Source organism: Camelus dromedarius, chromosome 6, assembly GCF_036321535.1.
Source record: "Camelus dromedarius isolate mCamDro1 chromosome 6, mCamDro1.pat, whole genome shotgun sequence".
Lineage (NCBI taxonomy): Eukaryota > Metazoa > Chordata > Mammalia > Artiodactyla > Camelidae > Camelus > Camelus dromedarius.
This window is the reverse complement of record NC_087441.1, coordinates 66486198-66501581: the sequence shown is the minus strand read 5'-3', so window position 1 is coordinate 66501581 and position 15384 is coordinate 66486198. Positions and strand designations below refer to the sequence as shown.

General features: G+C 40.7%; 1 protein-coding gene across 1 annotated transcript in view; it reads left to right on the top strand.

The window, feature by feature from the left end:
- The window catches only part of SH3BGRL2 (SH3 domain binding glutamate rich protein like 2), a 59650-nt gene that overhangs the window by 26958 nt on the left and 17308 nt on the right, over window positions 1-15384 (top strand). Inside the window, exon 2 of the mRNA XM_031455966.2 lies at window positions 7649-7834. Coding sequence (XP_031311826.2) covers window positions 7649-7834 — 186 coding nt within the window. The remainder of the gene's footprint in view (window positions 1-7648; window positions 7835-15384) is intronic.

Below are 15384 nucleotides of genomic sequence, written 5' to 3'. Positions count from 1 at the left end.
GTCAGGAGGTTGCCAGTGAAAGCTACCCCTGTCTTCACTGAGATTTCCGTGGGTCATCGAGTTCTCATGCCACGTCAGCAGAATCAGCGGCACCAGCCCAGACAGCTTACCACCCAGGCGCCGGTTGGGGTGGGTTGCCCAGGATTGGGGTCCTCAGCAGATCTGGGTCCTGAGTTGAAAGGGTAGAGGTGTACAGCCTTAGTCTGCTCGGGCTGCTGTAAGAATACGGCAGACTGGGTGGCTTTTATTTTTTTTAATTTTTATTTTGTAGGGAGGGGGACTAGGTTTATTTATTTATTTATTTTTGATGGAGGTACTGGGGATTGAACTCAGTGCATGCTAAACACACACTTTACCACTGAGCTATACCCTCCCCCGGCTGGGTGGCTTTTAGACAATGGAAATTTCTCACAGCTCTGGAGGCTGGAAACTAAGATCCAGGAGGCAGCATGATCAGCTTCTGGTGAAACCCTAATTTCAAGTTGCAGACTGCAGTCTTTTCACATTGTAGGCGGGGGCACGAGAGCTCCTGGGCCTCTTTTATAAGAGCACTCCACCCTCATAACTTAATTACCTCCCATCAACCTCACCTTCTAACGCCATCACCTGGGAGCAGGGTAGGTTTCAACATAGGAGTTTTGGGGCGATGCATTCAGTGCTGTAGCACGAATCAGTGCAGTGGCCAGGAGGGCTGCTTTGAAGCACAAGTGAGGAGCTTGTTTCAGAGCTCTGGGAGATATTTGGGGGAAGGGGTTGAGGGCAATAGAATTCTGGGGTCGCAGAGTCAGAGAAATACCAACATATTTGCTTAATTTTCAGTTGCCATCAATTTGCAAATATATCAGCGATCTTTTAAAAACATTTGGGCAAAACAAAGTACTACGTTACTCACTTGCAGTTTTTAAAATTAACTGACAATCACATTTCTTGAAACATGCGATCGCATACGACTTTCTTCAATATCAGTGTCAACGTTAGAAGCGAGGCCTTTTTCACATTCAGGGTTTAGAGAGTCTTCTGAATTATTTAGGCTCTCTTACAGTTCCATGTAGCTTCCTAGACATGCTACTTTTTAAATTCATGCAGTTTTAGCATTAACTGAGAAATATTGGTGTTTGATCTACGTTCCTGTTTGGCTAAACTTCAGTTCCATTTGTTCCTAAATTAAATTATCAACTCATTTTGATCGCTGGCATATCACCTGGAAATCTTTGATGTTCAGCACTGGAGTGATAATTCTTTAATCATCCACTCAGTTAATATTTACTGAGGGCTTCCTGTGCGCCAGTCCCTATGCTTACAGAACTGATCCTGTGGAGAGAGAGATGAGCATGAAAACAAGTAAACAGATAAATAAATAAAATTGTAATGCATTTAATGAAAACTTCAGCTGAGGTGGTTAGAGAGGGCTCGCTTGGGAGGTGGTATGTGAGGTATCTCATCCTCCTTGATGAGAGAATCAGCTCTGCTGTTACACCAGTCCTTCCCCTTGTGAAAATCCTGTCTGTTCATTAACAACTGTCTATTGAGCGTCTGGTATGTTCCAGAGACCATTCCAGACCCTGGGGCTGCAGCAGCGAACAAAACAGCAGACAGAATCCCCTGCCCTTGTGGAATTTGTATTATCCTAAGAGGAGGTGGACAAACAAATGTGTAAAATGATCAGTATGTCAGTCGCTACGGTCAGATGCGATGGTGAAAAAAAAAAAGAATTGAAGGGGGAATAGGCAGTTCTGGGAAGGGCTGGTAAAAATGTAAAATCATGTGGTTTCGGGAAGGCCTCACTGAGAGAGTGAGCTTTGAGCCGGAAATGAAGATCCATGATCTAGGGCAGAGTTTGGCAAACGTTTTTCTGAAAAGAGCAAGTGATAAGTAGTTTAGGCTTTGGGAACCAGACAGCCTCTGTTACAACTGCTCAACTGTGCTTTTGTGGGGCAGGAGCAGCCGGAGAGAGTGTGTAAATGAATGGAGGTGATTGTCTTCCAATATCACTTCATTTATGGACGCTGAATTTTGACGTGTCATGAAATACTATTATTCTTTTGATTCCCCTCCCCTCAACCATTTAAAAAGATAAGACTGTTATGGGCTGTGGGCCATACAAAAACAGCAAGCGAGCTAGGATTGGCCTGTAGGCCTACCTGCGATCTAGCCCAAGAGATTTAACAGCGTCTGTCCCCTTTAATCGCTTCGGATGCTGTGTAATGGGGTATGTTTGAATGATAAGGTGAAATGCAACTTTCATGCCTTTGTAGCTATCTTCCTGTTTCAGGTCCAACAACTTTGTGGTTGCTTTACAAAGAAAAAAATGAAAACTCATCTATTTATCCAGTGACAAATACTCATTTCACTTATGTGAAATTGATGTCTTACAGCTTTTATTTTCTGGGCTCTGCTGTGCAATAATACCTTTTATTTTCAATCCATCATACTACAGTATTGCTGAAGACATTTTATGTAGCAGTTAAGAGTTTTCCCAAGTAGCGCTGCATTTGGACGCATGCTATAGAAAATTTGATAAGGAGTGGCTTAATGAATTAGGGGTTTATTTGTCTAACCGAGAATGGTTTCGAGGAGGCTGCACAGGACTATTGTGGCAGCTGTAAAATTTCATCAAGTACCCAGGCTCCTGTCCTTCTGCTTGGCAATCCTTAGTGTTGGTTACCACATCTGCCGAAGGGTTTCTGCACCTCCAGTCACCACGTGTGCATTTCTGCAAGGGAAAGGAGGAGGACCAAGTGCAGAATGGGCTTTGTCTGTTCATTCATTAAGTGGCGCTTCCCTTACATCTCACTGGCCAGCACTGTGTCATGGGATCACCCCTAGTTGCAGAGGAGTTCTGGTCCACAAGTTTTTGTAGCTGAGCACGTTGCTTTCTTAAACAAAACCAGGCTTCTGTAATTAAGAAAAGGAGATTGGCTACTGGGTAAGTAACTAGCATCGTCTGCCATGGCTTCTAAGTGTGTTTGAAGGAAAAAAAAGACAGCTACACGAGTCATAGGAACCATGATCCTGTGTCCAAATCGACTTCAGTGAAGGCAGCCACTATTGCCCCACAAATTACTTCTTCTCTTCCTCCCCTGCTCCCCACAATTTTTTATTTGAATGTCTTTTTTTTTAATTTAATTATTTTGGTGGGGGTGGGGGAGGTAATTAGGTTTAATGTATTTTCAGAGGAGGTACTGGGGGTTGAACCCAGGACCTCCTGCATGCTAAGCATGCGCTCTACCACATGAGCTATACCCTCCCCCCTTTCTTTTTTTTGTTGGTAAATGCTTGTGTAAACTTTGCTTCGTGACTTCTCAAGCCCTTTAACAAGTACCGCACATACCACGTGGTTCACAAATACCTGTATACAGTGATGCACAGATGAAACTCACAAAGTAAATTTATCTGTAGATATTTATCTATCCCTGAAACAAAAGGGAAAAAAATAATTTTAACAACTTTCTAATTCATAGGCCTTTTCGATCACGAGAGACTTAACTTCTACTTCCTAGCACCACCCTGATTGTCTGGTTATCAACGTTTAGAGATTTTCTCTCTGAGAAAGTCCTATGTCCCCACATTTCTTTTGATGTTGACTGTAAGATGCATTTTGTTTCAGGACGGTTGAAATGTGAGGAGAATAAAGCTCTTTTGTCAGGGAAGTGATGGTTTGTGCTATTATTATTCAAACTTTGGGTTTAGGCCAGCATGGGAAGTGACCTTGATGGCTTCCTCTTGCCACGTGGGAAGCCTTTCCATGACCCCGAGCCCCAGCTTCTCCCCAGTCCTGCCTCCTGAGCTGGCCTGCCCCTGCCACTCATGCCTGGGCTCCCACAGTTCCAGCCACGCTCACCTGGGAGATCTCAGAAGCAGCCCTGGTGGCTGACTCATCTTCCTTCCTGAGGCTAATGACACAAACATCCCCTCGAAACTTGCTTCTCTGGGTTAAATGCCTCTGCTTGTTTATTTGGGTGATTCACCATGGTATTAGTTAATTTTCTGTGGCCTTAGCTTTTCCCTCTCTCTTTTCTTTGTAATCTTCTGGCCTTTCTTCTAAGTGTAAGGAGCCATGGAGGCCAGCGAGTCACCAAATGCTCTAAGTCCAGCTTCCTGCCCTGCTGGGAAACTTGCTTTCTATGAAACGCCCCGTGCCTCTACGGCCGGGCACTGCTGCTCCCCTCCGAGTTGTTTTCTAGGGAATCTTTCCTTCTCTATCAAAATCAATTTCTTCTATTTAATCTTTTGAATATTGACACATTTACACTTTCCAAAAAAGTTTAATGTTTGCACACATGGAGAGGGAAAACTCTTGCTCTGACTTTGCCCCCGTCATCCAGTTCCCATGCCCTGCCTCCTGGGCAACCACTTTTGTTAGTTTCTCATATCATCTTCAAGTGTTTCTCTAAAAAATGAAAAAATGCAAGTAAATACAAAAGTGTTCCTATTTCTGTTTCTCTTCTTCTTCTTCTTCTTTTTGGTTTGTTTTATTTTTTTAAAAAGTGTCTAGTCTACACACAGTTGTTGGTTTTTTTTGCTTTTTTTTTTTTCGCTTACTCATACATCTTGGAGACCTTTTCATAACAGTGTTAACAGTACATACAGAATTTCTCCTTTTTTCTTTTTAAGGTACATAGTGCTAAAGCGATCTCTTTGAAACACAAATCTGGTCATGCCTCTCCTGCTCTCCTCTTAAAATGCAGATATGATTACAGACATTTCACTTCTGACACTACCGCCAACCGTCACCAGGGTTGGTGAGGAACTATCCTTTGCTTCCTGAGCATTGATAGTGTATAATGATGCATTTGAATGTTTTCTTAGGACAGCAACCATTTCGCCCCCCCCAATTATATTACTGAGATATAATTTGATATATAACACTGTGTAAGTTTAAGCTGTGCAGCATAATGATTGGATGTCTGTATCTACTGTGAAATGATCACCACGATAAGTTTAGTCATTGCCCATCACCCCACATCATTTGATTTTTAATATTCCACAATGCAACTTTCAAATATTGGCATTCAGGACAGAGGACTGTTGGGACATGGACACTTATAGTCATTGCAAACGGGAGCATAAATTGATATGACCTTGTTGAAAGGCAGTTTGGCCTGAGTCCATTAGGACTCCGAAAAATGTCTCCGCCCTTTGACCTGGGCTTCGTTCACAGGGCTTGGTCCTAAAGGAGTATTGAGAGATACAGTCAAAGATTTATTAATAACGATATTCACTGCATGCTGTTATTCCTAGTGGTGGAACTTATAAGCATGCCAGCTTCCCAACAATGTATTAATAGTTAACTGTACAGCTACATGATGGAATTGCCAGGAAGATATTAAAATTAATGCTTTTGAAAAATTTTTCATGACAGGGGCCAGTGCTCATGATATTTCGGTGAGTGGAAAAGACAAGGTGCAGCTGTTTTTACTGAATATAATCCTGTGGAAGGAAAGACCAGTTGAGCTGTAGATAATTATAGTCCAGCAATAAATGTTGTGTGTATGTGTGTGTGTGTGTGTCTATGTGTTTAGGGCCAGGAGGTGGGGGAGTAAAAAAGCTGTATATATGTATTGACTTACGCTTGTATTGAGAATGTGTGAGTTTTTAATTACCTGCATTTAAGGGTAATAGTGAATGTCATATGTCTATACATTAAATATGGAAAACCAGGGTTTGACTGTGGATAAGTTTCATTTTTGATCACTCTCATGAACAATTGAAATGAGCTGGGTATGCAGAGCTCCCAATATGGACATTAAATCCAGACCCCTTCCTCTGTTCAAATTTTGGCAGTTATCTGGGTAGTACAGCCATAGGTACCTTTTGTTGTTTGGTTTACGAAGGGCAGTGGGGACCCACTAAGGAAGGATTTTAGGGCAATGACATGATTGTCTTGACTAGAACACACACTAGGACTTGATCAAAATAGGTGAACACTTTTAACCTCTGGGACAATAAAAACGACCTGGTAAGGCTATAAGGGGAAATTAAGTAGGATGAATGATATTTTTTTGCACACTGAAGTTATGAAATAATATAACTATATTCTGAAATTGTATGAGTGAGGCAGGAAAGTTAACTTTTTCAGACATGAGAAGTGGCTTAATTAAAGTTGAGGTGTCATTTTTCGACTCGGATTTATAACTGTACACAAGGAATTCTCTTATAACATCATTGAGCTTAAAGATGTCCTATTTTGCCAGCTTTTTATTTCTGTCCCTACTAACTATGCCATCTTGTTAAGTCATTCATGGACTTGAATCCAGGGAGCAGAACCTTTTTGCTCATGGTATGTAACAGATTTCTACCTCAGAGACACATGTCACTGAAACTTTTGTGGGGGAATTGGATGGGGAAAATCAGTATGTGAAAGTTCGTTCTTTTTTTCTTTATTTTTTAAAATTGAAGTACAGTCAGTTACGATGTGTCAGTTTCTAGTGTACAGCACAATGTCCCAGTCATGCATGTACATACATATATTCGTTTTCATATTCGTTTTCATTAAAGGTTATTACAAGATATTGAATATAGTTCCCCATGCTATACAGAAGAAACTTTTTTAAAATCTATTTTTATATAATTTATCCCTTCCCACCCCCTTTCCCTGGTAACCATAAGATTGTTTACTGTGTCTGCAAGTCAGTTTCTGTTTTGTAGATGAGTTCATAGTGTACTTTTTTCTTTTGTTTTTCTTTTTAGTTTCCACATATGAGTGATAACATATGGTTTTTTTCTGAAAGTTTGTTCTTTAGCATTTTGTTCTCTGTGATGAGCGGTCTTTCCAGCTGCTTGACCTCTCGACGTGATTCTTTTCTTTGGCCATTATAAAATTTACTTTACTGCCTAAGTTTGTTCTTTATGCAGATTTCCCAGAATCATTTAGAAAAAGCATGCTTGTCTTCTCATGTTTCACATGTTGCGCTTAAGATACTGAATATTGTCACCCCATCTCAATTAATCAGTACGAACCTGGGTAACGTTTCGAAAACCTCCAGATGTGTTTGCAGGTCTTCAAGAGCACACCTGACCCCTAGTGACGGGAGAAGGAAACGTGAAAGATCAGAGGAACCATAAGGGTTAAGAAATAAGAGTTCAAAGTAGGATGGTGCTTGCTGTTTACTCTCACCTTAGACATGGAGAACATTTTTCTCATGTGAATTGATGAAAGGATGCTTTCATGACAGTGGCTGCAGCTGTGGAATATCTGAAAGAGGCTGCTGAAGGGAATAAAAATTGCCGCTCCCAGGAATCAATGAAGTGTCAACACCTCAGATGGGCTATCCCTGGTTTTCAAATGGTTTTGGGCAGAGGGGGCTTTCATGACTGTACATGTCAGCTTCCGGGGGTGGGAGTGGGGAGTGGTTATGGCCCCCTGAGAACTAAGTGAATCTCCCACCTGCTGCCTAGTCTGTTCCTTCAGACAATCTGAGTTGTGCGCCAGGATTCTGGGGAGTCTAAGTGGAGAAACCACTGTGACAGGACTTGGCTTAGGCCTCTCCTGGATAACCAGGGACTGGACAGTGTGTGGCATCTGCGAAAATGCCTTTGTTTTTGTATCAGTGACCTCTGACAAAGAGAAATCAAATCTAGTTCAATTTGGAAATATTCACACATTGTTTCAGATGAACATTTCTCCTTGTCTGTCTTCTCTTTTCAGATAAAGAAGAAGCAGCAGGATGTAGTGAGATTTCTGGAAGCCAACAAGATAGAGTTTGAGGAGGTGGACATCACAATGTCAGAAGAACAGAGGCAGTGGATGTACAAAAACATCCCCCCGGAGAAGAAGCCTGCTCAGGGCAACCCTCTGCCACCTCAGATATTCAATGACGACCGATACTGTGGAGTAAGTAGCTAGATGGTTATCACGTTATTTCTTTGCCTGCCTCAAAACACAGAGTCACCCGGAGTGCAGTTGTTTTTTTTTTCAGTGAAGACTGTGACCTTCTCACCTAGTAGCAATTCAGGTCCACAAGTCTAACAGAGCGTGCAGTTGGGAGGGTGTATGAGTTCAGGGTCCCAGACCGTGTGAACGTGAGAGCGTGCGTGTGTGTGTCTTCTTGCCTCAGTGTTTGTTGTGGGAAAGGAGGTGGGAAGGGCACCTGTGTATGTGCGTGTTTACTGTGTTCTATTTTTTTGATTAATACAATTTGGGAGGCAGAGTGGAAGGAGTAAATATTCTTGAATCTTCCTCTTTAGTATAAAAAACTGCTAATTTTTTTCTGATTATAAACCAGAGTTTCCCTTTTTTATATGATCATGAGCCAGATGGGTCATTATGACATCTAAAATATGATGGGGGGGACAGTATAGCTCAGTGGTAGAGTGCATGCCTAGCATGCACAAGATCCTGGGTTCAATTCCCTAGTCCCTTCACTAACTAACTAAATGAAACTAATTACTTCCTCCCCCCCCAATTTTTAAAAAAATTTTTTTAAAAAAGGTTAAAAAAATAAAATACATTAGGGGCCTCCCTGCTATATGTAGCAATGAGAAGCTGAAGGCACTTTTGTCTATTATGTTTTCCTTCTGACTTTATAGGTTAAGAAAAAAAATCAAGAAATGTCTTCCTAATGAGTAGTTAGGATTTGCTCTTTGCCATAGCTCTAAGTAAATGAGTCAGTGTTTATTCTGAGACGTGCACAACAGTTCTTCAAGGATGGCCTGGAGAAGGGGGTGGGACTACAGGGCAGAGGTGTTTGAGGTGAAATAAATAACTGTTGTTGTCAGGGTGAGCAAAAGGATAGCAGTGCTTTTGGTGGCTAGAAAGGAAACAGTTCTCCGTGAACATAAGGGAGAATGAGATGTTGAGACATAAAGCCATGAAGACTGTGCACAGCATTCTTACGTGTCATGAGGAGAAGCCTGAACCTGGCCCTAGACACAGATTTGAGTTCCAGTATTACTTCATGTTGGCTTGACACCTTTGGAAAGTCACTTATCCCTTTACGCCTCAATTTTCTCATCTTTAAGCAAGGGATGATAATATCTATCTTACTTCCCAGGTATTTGTGACTCTTTCTAAAGTACTTCTTAATTACATTATTATGTAAGAATAAGGGTTATGTAAGAATAATGGTCGTTACTTTTGTGGAGTTTTTTAATGTCATGGTCTCATATTTTATTAGGGGATGTATATGCCAACCAGGGGTAGATCCTATTCATGATTACAGAGTCTAGAAAATGTACTCTGTGCCCACAGACCAAAATGAGATAATAGTTGAAAATGTATGTGAACTGTACAGTTCAAAATAAAGTAAAGCTACTAGTCAAATAGTGCTAGAAAGCATAAAACAAAAATCCAGTGGTTTTTGGTCACTCAGCCATTGCAGCTATGAAAATGCCTTTATTCTGGTTTTGTAGTTGTATAGTAGTTTGGCTGGGTATAGAATTCGAGGTTGAGAAGAATTATCATCTGGTTTCTAGTGCTGTAATTGAGATATCCAATGCCATTTTCCTCAAGTTGTGTGTTTTTATTCAATTTCTTGTATGCAAGTTTTTACAATCTCTTACTCATGTGTAATCTAAAATTTTTTGTAAATTACCTGTTTTTCCTTCACTGTGCTGAGTGCTCAGTAGGTCCTTATAGTCTAAGAATTATATGATTGAGTTTTATTAAATATATTCTTCTATTATTTTCTTTGAAAATTTTCTCCCTGCTTTTCTCTCTGTTCTCTTTCTCTGAAGTGCCTATTAAGTTCGACATTGGACCTTTTTTTTTTTTGTATTGCCCATTTCCCTAACTTTTTGTCCTGTTTTCTAGGAGATTCTCTAAATTACCTGTGAATTCTTTTGTTGGATTTTTAAAAAAAAATTTTATATTGAAGTATAGTTGGTTTACAATGTTGTGTTAGTTTCTGGTGTACAATATAGTAATTCAGTAATTCACACACACACATGCACACACATACTCTTTTTCAGATTCTTTTCCGCTGTAGGTTATTACAAGATACTGAATATAGTTCTCAGTGCTATACAGTAGGACCTTGTTGTTTATCTATTTTATATGTATCACTGAATTTTTTAATGCCATCTTTTTTTCCCTCTTTTTTACTTTCTTAACGTTGTGCTTTTATGAGATGAATGCGAGATCTTAGCTCAGTGGAGACACTAAATATGATTTGTTTGACATTTTCTTCTCTTTTCTAGTATTGTCCATGTTTCCACTAATTTCCTTTTTTTCACTTTGTTTATCATGGTCCTTTCTATGGGTGTGGTGAGCCTTCCTCAGATGTCTGATGATCCTCGTCTTTTGTTTATTTAAGTGATGAGGCACTAGAAGGCTGATTAGAAGCTGTGTGTGCCTGTATACGCCTGTAGGCTTGTTTCTCACTGGACCTCGCTATATGATGACTGGGTAGCCTGTTAGCATTCTCACTGCAGATACTGATAGTATTGTCTGTGGCCTTTTCTCTGATGATGGTTTAATATTCCCAGAGAATGGCCCTTCAGTTTCTTGCTTCAGGAATATCTATCAGCCTGGCTTCTGGAGTTCTGGACCTGTAGGGGGAGAGAACTGGAGGGTCGCATTCTGTCATGCACATAACTCATTTCATATCCCCATTTTCATCCCCCACTCCCTTCAGCGCTGCTGTTTATAAGTTTGTTGCTTCCGAGATGCCACGTCTACTAACAGTGTAGCTCCTCTGGGGAGAGTGAGGCACCTGGCAGTGTATCTGCTGCTTCTACAGACTTTCAAACAGTCTCCCTGTCTCCTGCCGTTGGCCACTCACCCCATCTTCACAAGAGCTGACACTTCCAATTCCTGATGCTTCCCGTGGGTCCTGCAGCTTGTTTCTTGGTGATGCTGTTCTGCAGACACTGAGGTTTGACCGCCCTCTGCTCTTGAACATCCCTCACCATTTTTCTACCCAATTCCTGCTTATGTTATGGTTCAGGACCATCGACGTCTCCCAGTCTTATTTAAAAAATAGAGTGTTTTTTTTTAACCCTTGTTGTTTCATTGACCTCTCAAGAGAAAGGAAGTAGAGACATCTTTGCTCCATCACCATAAAAGCAGAAGTCTTCAGAGTCCTTTGAGTAGAGGAATGTATTTAATGAATAAAAGGATGTGATGTGAAATAAAGTTAATTCCTTCCCCTTATTTTCACCCCTTTATGACTTTCTAAATCTCTGTGTATCTTTGCCGTACGGAGTCTATGGACATTTTTGTCTAGCAGCTGGCCAGCAGCTTCCATACTGATTAAACTGTGCCCGATAAATGGCATCTTCTCTGCTTGAGCAGCATTAGTCCCGTGGTGATGGTGACAGCAGAGCTGGTGTGTGCATTCTGTCTTTATAGTCTGTTCCAGCAGGAGTTTTGAAGACAGTGTCTGTTCTTATCAAGGTCGGATAAATTCAACTCTGACAAAAGGAAAAGCACTAGAGGGCAACTAACAACGGCTGCATTCACCCCACCTGCTCCTGTGCACCGTGCTTTACCAGGGATGGCTTATGAGGGATCTTGTCTGGTCGGATGACCTATGGAAACACGCCATATTGCAAGTGACAGGATCTAGTAAATATGAAGCTTCTCCCGTTTCCTGGAATTGGCTGGAAACTTATTACTTTATGTTAAACTGGATGCGCTAGGCATGTGAGATATAAACAGCCGCTGAGCTACTTGCTAGCCAGTGTGGCCAGTTGCCTTTTCCCTCCCCTTTAGCTTTTGAATATCTTGCCCATTGGGAGGAATTCCTCACCGAAATGGAAACTCCCTGGCAGATGCAATCAGTTCTTCCCAGCTCAGATTTGCACATCAAGGGAACGATGCAGAAACACAGGATGAGTAGGAGGTGGCTCAGTGAGTGTCCGGGGGGTAATGGGGCGAGGCATAGCCCATGGCTGGTGTCCTAAGGTGGCTGATCCTGGGATGTGGTCTGGGTGTGTTCTTGGCTTCCCAGGCACAGAAATTCCTCCTGTTTTCTAAACTGGTCCTCTAGCCTTAATTTGGATTCTATGAGCTCCCCGACTATACCTCCATACATTTTTTTTCCCTTTTAAGTTGCCAGCATCCATTTCAGTTACTTGTAGTCAGGAATGCTCATTGACACAGACTGGTTGTTCTCGCCGGTTCCCTGGTGTGTCCTACCATGAGCAAGATTCTTCTCTGGAAATGGGATCCAAAGGTAAACATCCCAGCGCCTAGGCTTCTCTCATGGGTTTTAGTGCCTGATTTGGAGTTTAGAAAGCTCAGATCCTCATGTTGAAGGTTTAAACTCTCTTCTCTCTGTGTGCAAGTGGCAGATATGGAACACCCCAGAAATGAAAAGGGACACATTTACAAAAAAGGAAAACAGTTACTCCCATTTCTTTTCTCCCTCCCCATTCAGGAGGGGGAAAAAATTTGGATTTCTTTATATTTTTTCTTAAAAAAATTTATTGTCGAAAAAACATACAAAATTTACTGTCTTAAGCACTTTTAAGTGGACAGCTGAGTAATGTTAAGTATATTCACATTGCTGTAAAACAGGTCCCCACAACTTGATCAGCTTGCAGAACTGAAACTCGATACCCATTCAGTAACCTCCCTTTGTTCCCTCTCTCTGGCCCCCTGATAACCATCATTCTCCTTTCTGTATCTATGAATTTGACTACTTTAGATACACCATAGAAGAGAAATCATACAGTATTTGTCCTTTTGTGACTGGCTTACTTCACTTAGCATAATGGCCTCAAGGTTCATCCATGTTGCACGTCCATTAAGGCTGCTGTAACCAAACCAGAGACTGGGTAGCTTATGAACAACAGAAGTTTATTTCTCACGGTCCTGGAGGCTGGAAGTTCAAGATCAGGGTTACATTATGGTTGGCTTCTGGTAAAGTCTCCCTTCTGAGTTGCATTTGCCAACTCACTATAGTATCCGTACTTGGGGCAAGGGACAAGGGAGCTCTCTCAGCTCTCCTTTATAAGAGGCATTAGTCTCATCGATGAGGGCTCCACTGTCATGACCTAATCACCCTCCAAAGGCCTTTGGACATCAGTATTTCAGCGTATGAATTTTGGGGGGATACAGACATTCAGCCTTTAGGGTTGAAGCACGTGACAAGATTCCTTCCTTTTTAAGGCTTCTGTTAGATGTATGTATCACATTTTGTGTTTCCACTCATCCATTGATGGACACTGGGTTGCTTCTACCTCTTGGCTATTGTAAATAGTGCTGCTTTGAACATGGGTTTGCGAAAATCTCTTCAGGATCCTTTTGAATTCTTTGGGATGTATACATAAAAGTGGGGTTGCTGCATCGTATGGTAGTTCTATTCTCAATTTTTTGAGGAACCACCATATTGTGTTCCGTGGTGGTTGCACCATTTGGAGTCCCACCAAAGGTGCACAGAAGTTCTAACTTCCCTACATCCCCACCAACACTTGTTTTCTTGGTTTTTTGTTTGTTTGTTTGTTTTGTTTTGAGAGTAGCCATCCTCATGGGTGTGAGGTGATATCTTATTATGGGGGGGGTTTCCACTTTTTTTTTATTGCAGTATAGTCAGTTTACAGTGTTACATTGTGGTTTTGATTTGCATTTCTTTGATAGTTAGTGATGTTGAGCATCTCCTATGCACATTGTCCTTTTGTGTATTGTCTTTGGAGAAATGTCTATTTAAGTCATTTTCCTTGTTTTTAATTGGGTTTTTTTACTTTTTTGTTGTTGAGTTGTAAGAGTTCTTTGTACATGTTAACCCCTTATCAGATATCTAATTTGCAAGTATTTTCTCCCATTCTTAGTTTGCCTCTCAATCTATTGATTGTATCCTTTGGTGAACAAAAGTTTTTAAGTTTGATGTAGTCCCATTTGTCTGTTTTTGCTTTTGTTGCCTATGCTTTTGGAGTCATATCCAGGAAATCTTTACTCATCAAATATAGCTTTTCCCATATGTTTTCTTTTAGGAATTTTATAGTTTTAGGTCTTATGTTTAATTCATTTTTAGTTAATTTTTGTATATGGTGTAAGATAAGGATCCAACTTCATTCTTTTGCATGTGGATATCTAGTTTTTCCCACACTGTTTGTTTATGAGACTGCTTTCCCCATCAAGTGGTCTTGTCACCTTTGTTCAAGGTCACTCAACCATATATACATGAGGGTTTATTTTAGGGGGCTGTCTATTCTATTATATTGGTCTATATGTCTGTCTTCATGCCAGGACCACACTGTTTTGATTACTGTAACTTTGTATGTTTTGAAATTAGAAGTATGATTTCTTTAACTTTGTTCCTTTTCAAACTTTTTTGGCGTATTTGGGATTCCTTGAGATTCTGTTTGAATTTTAGGATTTTTTTTTTCTATTTCTGCAAAAAACACCATTAGGATTTTGATAGGGATTATGTTGGGTCTTTAGATTGCTCTGGGCAGCACTGACATCTTAACAGTATTAAGTCTTCCAGTCTATGAACATAGGATGTCTTTTCATTTTTTTGTGTATCTGTTCATTTCTTTCAGCAATGTTTTATAGTTTTTAGTGTACAAGTCCTTTTACCTCCTTAGTTAGGTTTATTTCTAAGTTCAGTTTTTTTTGTTTTTGTTTTTTTGATGCTACTGTAAATAGAATTATTTTCCTGATTTTCTTTTCTACTTGTTCATTATTAGTGTGTAGAGATACAAGTGATTTTTATATGTTGGTTTTTTGCCCCATAACTTTGCTGAATTGATTTATTAATTCTTTCATTTTATTTAAAAAAAAAAAAACCTGGAAGTTAGAAATGGGAATGCAGCCAAGTTTTATTTGACTGGTGTCATATTAACCAGTCTGTGGATTCACCATCAAGGGGGAAAAACACAGTGACTGTTCAGATAATCAAGACAAGCAGGTGCATGCATGGCTGAGGATGCCAGTACTCAGAATGGGCTTTGGGTGAAGGTGGGGAGAGAGATGAAGTGAGGTGGAGTGTGTGGCTGGAGGTACTCATGTGAAGTCCTCTCTCATAAGGAGGAGAGGACAGCTCAGCTGAGAGACAGATGGCAGACTATTTTTATAGAAAAATACCCTTTTGATCAGTTTCCATGCAGCAACTTATAAGATGATTTATGTTTTAAAACTATTGAGTTACTTTTTTTGTACTTTTAGATGATGCTTATAGAATGTTAGATTTGTACCTACCCAAGCATGTGGTATTGCTGACCAAATAAAGGTACATTAAAGCTATAGACTAGTTTTAAGTCATGATTTGGGGGCCAGCTACGACTGCCTTTCTCTGTACTACCTTGGTTAATTAGAGCCTTGAAGTGGACCAGAAATAGGTTAGACTGACCTTCAGGAGGCTCAGAAAGGCTGCGTGACCAGCAGTGGTCCTTGGCAGAGTCTCCTCTCCTTTTCTTCCTTAAATATGAAAGGAAACAAGGAGATGTGTTAGCATTTTCTAGCCATTGGTGGAGATTCAGAAGCACACCACAAGAGCA